This window comes from Hyposmocoma kahamanoa, unplaced genomic scaffold, assembly GCF_003589595.1.
Source record: "Hyposmocoma kahamanoa isolate Upper Pololo Valley unplaced genomic scaffold, ASM358959v1 224, whole genome shotgun sequence".
NCBI lineage: Eukaryota > Metazoa > Arthropoda > Insecta > Lepidoptera > Cosmopterigidae > Hyposmocoma > Hyposmocoma kahamanoa.
Window position 1 is genome coordinate 101,245 of NW_020653743.1, and position 10,262 is coordinate 111,506.

The 10,262-nt window shown below is 44.6% G+C and overlaps 1 protein-coding gene across 1 annotated transcript; it reads left to right on the forward strand.

Moving 5' to 3' along the window:
• Window positions 1-6,229: 6,229 nt before the first annotated feature.
• LOC113228238 lies at window positions 6,230-9,610 on the forward strand. The gene is made up of 4 exons (XM_026461505.1): window positions 6,230-6,242; window positions 7,140-7,235; window positions 7,612-7,840; window positions 9,304-9,610. The coding sequence occupies exons 1-4, from the start codon at window positions 6,230-6,232 to the stop codon at window positions 9,431-9,433; spliced, it is 468 nt and encodes a 155-aa protein (XP_026317290.1). The 3' UTR covers window positions 9,434-9,610.
• The last annotated feature ends 652 nt before the right edge of the window (window positions 9,611-10,262 follow it).

A 10,262-nucleotide genomic window follows, 5' to 3' on the forward strand; every position in this document is an offset into this window, starting at 1 on the left:
CGGTGCTGCCGCGTCGCGAGATCAAGGTAAAACTTATTCTATCATCTATTCCGCTCAAGCAGCTTACTGCTGGACCTGTTTTCCCATCACCCGTGTCTCTCACTGGAGCAGAACTCTGAACCCCAAAATTAGCTCAGTGACAGTGAAAATTTTCATTACAAATAAATCATGCTAAGTTACAATAAAATGATGTTACATAATTTTACACTTTAGTTAGATTTTATTTGCGTAAGCCGGCTAAAAATTATCCAAAATTATATATGGGTGGTCCAACGACGGGATAAATGTGGTTCGTTGCAGTTTGGCTGCATCGACTTTTGGTATGCGGTCTTCTGAATATGTCGATGAATAATTAAAAGTATGTCAGGTACAACAAAAACTGCGTAGGCGGTATCCAGCCCAGCACCTGATGCGCTCGGCAACTAGACAGCCGGCTGCCGATCCGGACCACTGTTTTGTTCGATAGAGAGCGAGTTGCGCGGCGTCACGTGACACCATCATGAGCGTCTACCGAGTCGCGAGCGAGGCGCCGTGAACGTGCCTTGACACACTTTGTCGATTGTTCAGAGACTCCGGGGTCGAGTTCGGCGGTTCGCTTGATACGAAAACTGCACAGGACGCTGCACGGACGGAGAACATTATTCGACATAAATGCGGGTTACACGATCAACAACAAATTTCAAAAGCGCTTAAATTCATTTTATATTGCTTGATATCAAAGGTCCAGTTAAGGTGAGAACGACAGATTTATTTAAAAAAAACGAATTATTGTAACTGACTGGACAAAAACTTCTAACATAGCGCTTAGAATGCCGTAGGTGCAGGCAGTGAGCCACCGATTGGAAATGCAAAAGGTACCTACTTGTACTAAGGCTAGTGCACGAGTCTGCTTAAAATAGTTGAATAGCGAGCAAGCGGGTACAGCGTATCGTAGTTACTTATAGCGGTGCGGTGTAGGTATAGTACATACAGCCACCGAGCTCGGGCAGAGTGCGTCGCGTGTCGCCCTCGCGCGTGACCACCCCGGCGACGCGACTGGCGACGGGCGACGCCGACGCCGACAACGGAGTGCTATTGATCCCAGCACTTTCCACTGCGCGTCTGAGAAATCGCCGATGATTTCACACGTCTTTCGCCGGATCACGCTGTTAGGGAATCGCCACACTTGGTTTACGATACATCCACATTCGTTATTGTTTGTAAACAATGCTCCCGTTAATAACTATATAGCTAGTAGGTTTATTATTCTGCATTTGTAAACGTGTATATGTTATTGTTCTTTTACCTCTGTGAATCTAAAACCAATGGCTAGGAGATTTTCGCTTTCGCATCGAGTGTTCCACTTAGTAACGCTTAGCGTTTGCGAATACAAGTCGAGGCCGTAATTTGCAGCGAATCACCGGCAAACCAGAGCGATTGTTGCACGCGGCCAGAGCCATGTAAATGTCACACTAGTTACCGCGATTTGCCATGCACGCTTGCTCTCCGCGACTGCGAATGATCAAAACAGAACTGGGTAGTGTATAACCAAGATAATACGTAATCTTTACAGAAGTACATGTAGTCATTAAACGTTGAATCACGTTGGCATCCCGGTGGGAAGGATAATAAAGAGTTGATACTAAAATTAGCCATAAAGTGAGCAATAACAAGACGAGCGAAACAAACGATTGGTTAGAAACAGGGCTTAACGATTAGTTACGATGACGAACGGGAGAGGCAGCCATTGCCTCCGTCATTACGTAGTTATAATTATATAAGCGACGGCGGCGGTAGGTATAGGTGTGCAGATACGCCTATATTCTGGGTGGGTAAGTATAGCACAGTGTGAAGTATAGTGCGATGTTGCGCCGCGGTCGAGAGAAGACCAAGTGCGTCGACCCACTTCTGCAGATAACGCAGATACGGCTCGCCGATTAGTCCGCACCGCCGCCGCCGCCGCCGCCGCCGCGCAACCCGCCTCACCCCTCGCTCGTCTTCACATCACTCCACTCACTCGTGCAGTTTTCCTATAACGCCAGACCTAGCCTCTAGATACAAATATATTTATTAATGTGTACCTAAATGTCGTCGTTTCTAATTACGAACAATGTTTCCGTAAGGTGTCGTAGAAAACTATCACAGGAGAAGCGCTCTGCTTTTATGGGCGGCATTGGTGAATACTAGCGAGGTTTAATGAGAATTAGCGAGAAAATTAATGTTATACTTAGCAAATGGCAGTGATGACGACGGAATATTAGGAACGAACGTTTACTTTAGTTTATTGCACCTTGTTAGTAATTTTTGAATTCAATAAGTTGCCGCAAGAAAAAGTGGTCAGTTTAACATTAACGCATGGGACCTATGAAGCGGCAGTCACCTCGCGACACCGCGACGAGCGATACCGCGACGTAGCGTCCACGAGACGGAGACGACGGCGTGAATGAATCGCGCACAATTATTCAATATGAGATGACAATAAACAAACAATACTGTCACTGTGCATTCGACTGTACAAATATGACAAGATTACCTTACACAGACAATGGCTATATACCTAAACATAACAATTATCGACCTCAACTTCGTAAAGAATCCATTACACACCCATCCAAAATATAATGTCACTTGCATTGTGGAGTCTTTTACTTTCAGCGGGATAGACACAACAAACGGTGCCAAACCCGTTGTATCTTGCATGTAAAATTATACGAATGCTTATAAACATGTTGTTAAATAATATTTGTCAAAGCTTAGTGATTCCACAGATGGAAGTCAATTAGAACTCCCCGTAGGTATTTAAAGAATAAAAACGAAATCGCAAACTAAGTATGTGTGCGTTCGGACGTGTGGCGTACGTTGCGATGACTCGGCCGGTGTCATGTGTCAGAGGTCAATGTCTAGTCGCTCAATCGTCTCGACACCTGACAGCCTTTAATCTCCCAGCTCAATAAAGTGTGTACCCAAAAAGATACTACATTTATTCACGTGTACCTCTTTCACTTCCCCCTAAGGCTTCGATGACACTCAGAAACTGGGAAGTTGTAAATATAAGAACTCACTTAATCAGAACGTAAATAAAATGAGGTACCTGTACAGATGTATGTGATTGCTTACAAGTTTTTAACTTACATGGAGACTTTAAGAGATCCTGTTTCATTATTACTGCATTGATGAATGACCAATGAATGCCCCACAATACAAATCAAATATTATTTATATTTTTTATAGTATCAATGAACTGCAAGATGGGCCTTAGATATTAAATGAACAAAACCCAATGTTATTGGTTTGAGTCAATGGTGCAGAGAAGCTCTCTCCTTTTAGTAAAACTGTCAACATGTAGTCTGTAAGGCAACACTACAGTATGATATTGCAAAAAAGTATTTTGGTTTCGCTCCAACCTCAAGTTTCTGAATGTGTGTAGCTACATAAATTGTCAGTGATTTTCGGTTTAGTTTCCAAGTTTGACCATCAGTGTAGGCCTATTCATTAAGGTTGCTGAAAAGTATTTCATTCATTATACATATCAATTAACCTATCATGAAGGAAATTCATTCAATATCTCACTTGCAGCAAATTATTAATAAACCTCTCTAACTACCAGATACTATTGACAATAAAATATTAATTATACAATAATATATTAATACTTAACTATAACTTTTTATAAAAACAAAAAATCAATCCCAACCACCAGATAGTGCGCAAAACCAGATTCATCCCCTGGTTTGCCACCCTTAGAGGCGGAATATTTTCTTCAAATTTAAATGGGACCTATACTCTTTCCAACACAAAAAGTATCATTGAAATCAGTTCACAAATGACTAACTGTGTAACACACAAGAAACACATAAAAAAAAAGATACAGTTGAATTGAGAACCTCATCCTTTTTTGAAGTCTGTTAATTAAGACATAAGCCGCGCGACGGCCGCGCGATTGTCACTTTTCATACAATTTCTAGAAGCGCTGCATGAAAAGTGACAGTCGCGCGGCCACTACGCGGCCACCGCGCGGCTGCAGCGCGGCTAACAGCGGCTAATTTGAACGCGCCCTAAAAATGCCAATTCGAGCAAATGAATTACTGAATCTACTGAAATGAATAAATGAAAATAATGTTTAATGTTAAGGAAACTTAAAAGTATAGCTGTACATTGACATTTCACTCTATTCCTTCACATAAGGCATTGCTGAACAACATGAATTTTCCAAATTCCATACATTTTAATATAATAATTTGACAAATGTTAAAATTATCTTACCTTAGGTAGTTGAAATTGGCAGTAGCAGTTTCAAATGTAATATTGCATTACCTACAATGTTTTGATATTGTGTTCGCAGCACATCACTGAATGTGGAGTACATTGAATTATTTAATTGAAAGATCTGCCTCCATTAGATTTACCAATATTCAGATAGTTAGCTATGATTGAAAAGCCAATGCTTAACTTGAAGTGTTTGCACATGAAAATTGTTAAAAGTTACACTAAACAACCTTCATCCTCATTAAATATTGTTATACTGTCCCATAATTAATCAACAGGAATATTTATTACATAGTAAAAATTATTTCATTAACAAATTAAGTGGATTCCGGTGTCAATTATAGATTTATGGCCCCAACATTTTTGTTTGCAAACAAACAAGTTGGAGATATCTTTAAAATGATAAAAATATGCAAGTTCAGCTATATAGGTGTAACTTATTCACAAAATATGCTTACAACAGCATTCTTAGTGCGCTGCTATCAGCATTGACCAAGCCGCACTGATTGAGCAAGCTAACCTTGCCACACAACTGTGTGATGCTTCCTATGCTCATTACTGCAACTAATGATGTAACTCTCCTCACCTACCAGAGTATTGCATGCCCTCTTCTAATTGCTCACAAATAATGGATGATGCTGACATAACGAAGTGAATATCACCTGATCATGAGGCCAGCTGCTTTCACATAGATGGTCTGCAGTTGGACTTGTCTGCACAGGCACTGCACTCCGCTTTCACACTCACTTTGGACATCAATATCAGTGACTTTACTTTGATACCAGTACAAAAGCACTACACTGACCACTCACTTATCACTTGGTTCACACATTGACAACACTCCAATTTGATTCAAGTATCCCCTGTGTGTCCTTAGCATTATTTACTGCCCTCTTCAGCCTGGACACAACACTTTGAGCACTGAGCACAACCTAACCTCAAAGCACACACTCAATGAAATTAACAATTGACAATCACAGATGTTTTGAAACACAGAGTGCACGGTGACATCACAGGGCGAGTGTCGCAGCGCGCGATTTCACAAAGAACGCGAGTCTGGTGGTGGTAGGCAGGCCGTATGGATTTGTGGGCAAAATGCTTTGTTTGAGTAGGTAGGTACTCACAGCCTTCACTGCACACAGCTATAGGTAGCGCGTATGTTATGTTAGTCGCGTGTAGTGTAGTGCAAGGCACGTATATGCACTAGCCACAAGCGAGGCGCGCGGGCGGCGGCGCTCCGCGGCGGACGAGGGCTCGAGCGCAGACAAAGGGCGCGGGACAGGTTCACTCGCACAAAAACTGTAAACACGAGCCTGATTTACAGGCTGGTCGCGCCTCGAGTCATTCATGCACATGCATCGCACAGTGCAGCGCCAGCGAGCCGCGGCGAGGCGCGGAGGCGGTCACGCTCGGCCGCCGCGCTGCCAGATTGCTATCGGGCTGCGCCCTGCCCGTGCTGCGAGAGGGCCGTGTCCTCGCCGCGCCTCGCGGACGATGCGACCGTTTTGAAATGGCGCAACGCTACGGAGGCCATGACGCCACACGAGCGAGAGAATGTCCGCTCCGCGCGAGCGAGAAACGAGCTCCGAACGTTTCGCAACCGAGCGCGGATGGGTTCGCGAGGACCAAAATAATCCACGACGTAAGAACGCGGGCGGGATACGGTAGGCCGCTCGTTCGCGACGCGATGCAGCCGTCAGGATACTCACGGCCTGGCCGCCCGCAGGGGATCGGCGGCGTCCATGGCGCCCAGGCCCTGGCCGCGGCCGGGCTCCGGCCCGTGGCCGAGCGACGCACACTCTCTCCAATCTCACTCGGAACACGCCGAGGAACACCGTCGCACCATTTTGACGACACTACACATTGAGCGCAGCACTTCTATACGCGTATAAACACTCCGCGAACAGTGTTTTGTTACATCGGTTGACTTTTCTTTGAAAAATCAATATACATTTTCCCAGAGTTTAGAGATACGGACGAGTCGATGTCCAGCGCAGGTTAGGTGCGTGAAGTTTGCAAGCTTTTTTAGCGCAGTGTTACCAACATTTTTTTACCCATTTTTTGTTTTGATGTTGTGATTTTTTTTGTGATTTGTTACTGCCTTCACGTCGGTTACCATAACGTTGGGTCTATCATCGTACCTCTAGTTAGAACGTTTTCAAGCGCCATCTACGCGCGAACTTTTAAATTAGATCATAAAGAAATGTTACGGTAATTACTATGTCTGTAGTAAACGTAGTGCTTAAATTCTCTTTGGTCTGTAGTAAATGTTGTTTTGACACTTTAAGTTCCTCAAAGCCCTAAATAAACTAAATTCAATTCATTCTCGTTCTTTATGTACCGTTAATAGCTACTATGACTACACAAATCCAAAGGAAAGGAAAATCTGGACAGTTGTAAAATAAAATCAGTATAATAACACTTAATATTTATTTTATAATTCGAAGTTAAGAAGTAGGATTACAATAAGTGATTTTTAAGTGAAATATACCATAAAATCGAATTTAAATGTGACCTGACGCTGCGCAGCTTTATGTGTGTTGGTGACAATGCGATTCAGGGTTAAGTTGGAGGAGTTGAATCTCACTTTAAACATAAAAAGTGAAGAGATCACACCTCCACTTAGTCCATCACGCAAGTTTGGATGACAAGCAGCTAAAGATAACGCAGGCCGACCTGGTGACAATGTTTAGCGTCGGGTAACAGGTGCGGGCGCGGAGCGGCTCAACGCGTGAGCTGGAAAGATAGATCTGGCAGCGTGCGACATTAAACTGTCAAGATCCCCTGTCCAACTCAGACGTGAAGCCTATGTTTCTGTGGTGGTGGCAACAGTTCTTGCCAGGTAGTTCTCACTGTCGTGACCCTGTAAAATAAAAGAGGATTATTACTTGCAGTAGCGTCACGATGCCGCGTGTGTGCTGTGACAATCGGAGTGCGCGCTCGACATAGAGGCACGCCCGCGCCCGGGCGCGCTATCACCGTTCGAAAAGGTGCGGCTAACGCTCTCTGATAAGAGCACCGTTTTCCCTGTCACGTCAGCGATCCTACATAGCTCTGTGGCGAATGTATTCTCTAACCGATACTTACTGACACGCGAAATATTTAAACGAGGATAATTCGGAGGGTCCCGAACGGCGACTCCTATAGCGCGAGGCACACATGTGCCAGAACACCATATGTTATTACGTAATCTTTGTCTTTTTGCATTAATAGTGATTATTAATCCGTCCTCTTATTCATTGAGCAATATTTTTTTTTGTAGATTTGTCTACACGGAAACTTCTATAGCCGCGATGACGGTCGACGTCACCGCGGCCACGTCAGCACTTTTTAATAACTTAAAAGGATAATTGGAACGTTACGCAGGTAAATTGGAACGACATCGAGCAACAGTCACCGCTAAGGTGCCCTTGGAGCCGTGCGAAACGAGGTTGCTGCAGCGGCGGCGGCGGCAGGAAGGCGTCGCTGAACACGCGCTACTAACACTAATCGTCCCAATCACAGTTCAAACTTCGATAGAGAGCCGATCGATCGATGAGCCCATATATATACTTTCGATGATATCTTCAGATACGATATCGAGACCCGACACGAGGTACGAATGTCCACCATGATCGCGATAAGATTCGCCACACAGGCATTGGATTGGTCCCCGCCACCGGTATCAATCGGGCAAACACTTCACTCCACCAATCGGTAGGCCATCGATAAGCCTCTGCGCTTCGCGGCGCTGCTGCGACCCTGCACGGGACGGCCCCGCGCGGCACCGCCGGCGTCCGGGGCGCTCGCCACTTCCGCGCTTTCTGCTGCGCATCAACGCGGCTCCACTGTTTACATGGAGATACACCTTTATTACATTATATCTTCTCGCTGACAGATTACAAATACTCACATCTGTTTCACGTACTTATGTCACAGTTGCGTGAAGCTAAATAAGAAAGTTCCCCTCTCCAGTAACAGGTTAATGCATCGGTGTATTTCTTTCTTAAATTGTTGCTAGTTCAAACTTTTGGCGTAACGCACGAAAATAGTATCCGTAATACGTGGAAGAATTTCGACATGATAGATAAGGTAGCATATCAAACGGTGTCATTTGATAAGCGTAGCCGCCGCCGCCCCACCCGCGCCGCGGCCGGACCTGTGCCGTGCTGTGCGCTGAAACACGCGTATATCTATCGCTAATCCAGGGCAATATTACCCACCGCTATCTAAATAGAACAACTTCTACAACCACGACGAATAGTTACATTTCCAAAATGGATATTGATGAAACTTTCTAATATTTTGCATCTTTCTTTGAGAAAAAGACTGTAATGAGTTGTGATTAATCCATAAAAGGGTACTTCACACTGCTAAAGGGCTAAGTTTTTTTATAATATCAAGGGACGGAACGAACAAGGCGTGCACCTGGTGGTAAGGGATCACTCAGAGCTTTGAATCGCATAGATCTCAGAGTCACTGCCACTGCGCCCTTCACCCTGAGACATAAGTTGACAAGTCCCATGTGTCTGTAATTTCACCAGTACCCTCACCCTTCCAAACCGGTACACAGTAATGCTGACAATACTGCTGTGCGGCAGAAATAAGTAAGGTGGCAGTATGTCCTTGGACGAACTCTCACAAGGAGCTCGTGCTACTAATATTTTGAATAAAATGATTATCTAAGTATTTTCAAGTAAAATTATTTAAGCAAAAACTGTAACTATGGTTGTCATCACGAAGTTTAGTCCCTCAAAGGTCGTCTCTGCTCCATCGTCGGACTTCTTTCGCCGGTGGAGAAAGAAGTTCGGAGTTTGAGCAGCAGCAGACGGCGGCACCGCCGGGGAGCGCGGGGTGGTCGGCGGTGCGGCGGAAGGGGCCGGGCCGGGCCGGGGGCGGCGGCCGTGAACTGGAACTTTGGAACTTCTCCCGTATTGTGTTTACATTGAACTTTGTTATGTGGGTTAAAGTTAAGCCAGAGTTCACCGGCGGCGTGTGTGACGCCCGTTTTACTTGATTGCAAAGTTGACTCTCAAGTTTGTCGTATCGATTTTCATTTCGCGCTCGGCGTGTTTCAAGGTCGACGACTGCGGTAGCCTCGAGCCGTTCTCCTGTCGCGTCTGCCGCGTTGCCACTGTCGCTGCAAGGACGCGTCGGCTTGTACCCCTCCGGGACCTGGGACATACTCAGCAAAAGCTTTCACCAATGATGTCAATGACAGCCAACCTTCTGGTTGAAGTTTTATTTCCATCTCTGTTGCAAATTTGTAATATTTTGCATTCAACTACTAGTATGTCGTACGGTGTCGATACAAAACTAAAATCCGGTAATTTAGATGAAATCAAGTTAGAAACTCCAAGGTATGGTACAGCCTCTCTGTCCAAGTGCCTACTTATAGATATTTACTTACTATATTACTGTGTTCCGGTTTTGAAGGGCGAGGGTGCTGGTGAAATGACAGGCACATGGGACTTATCAACGCACTACTAACGTCGCAGGGTGATGAGCGCAGTGGCAGTGCGTCTAATTGAACTTTCAAATGCACAAACCCCTGTAGCTGAATACTCTGCTTGCCTCGACTGGTTCCTAATGATCATAAAAGAGTAATTATTGCCATTTCGGGTTGATGGTCCCTGCGTGCGTAAAAACAGTGCAGCATTGTATGAAAGGTAATTCCAGAACATTTTAATAATAAAAAAAAACAGATAGAGTGGTATGATATTGTACCGGGAGCGGCACACGTGGCATTATCGTGTGGCATTTCGGCGATCGCGGTATCAGCGCCGGTGATAGCCGCGCCTGCACCTACTTCCATAGCTTATCGAACAGGTCCTGATAAATTTTCACACGAATTTTTACACAATAAATGCCCTGAGTACCTGCAATTCCGTGTAGCTTTATTTTACCTGACCACGCATTTTAAAAATAAATGTTATAAAATTACGCCTATGCTCACAAGTTAACATGTTTATTTCGATTTACTTAGTTATTATGTGAGAGCGATGCAGTAGACGAGTATATCCCTTGAATAAACGTGA

Coding starts and splice junctions, on each gene's coding strand:
- LOC113228238 (XM_026461505.1), top strand. Junction 7,236..7,611: donor CGCTATCACCGTTCGAAAAG/GTGCGGCTAACG, acceptor AACGTTACGCAG/GTAAATTGGAACGACATCGA. Junction 7,841..9,303: donor ATATCGAGACCCGACACGAG/GTACGAATGTCC, acceptor GCGTGTTTCAAG/GTCGACGACTGCGGTAGCCT.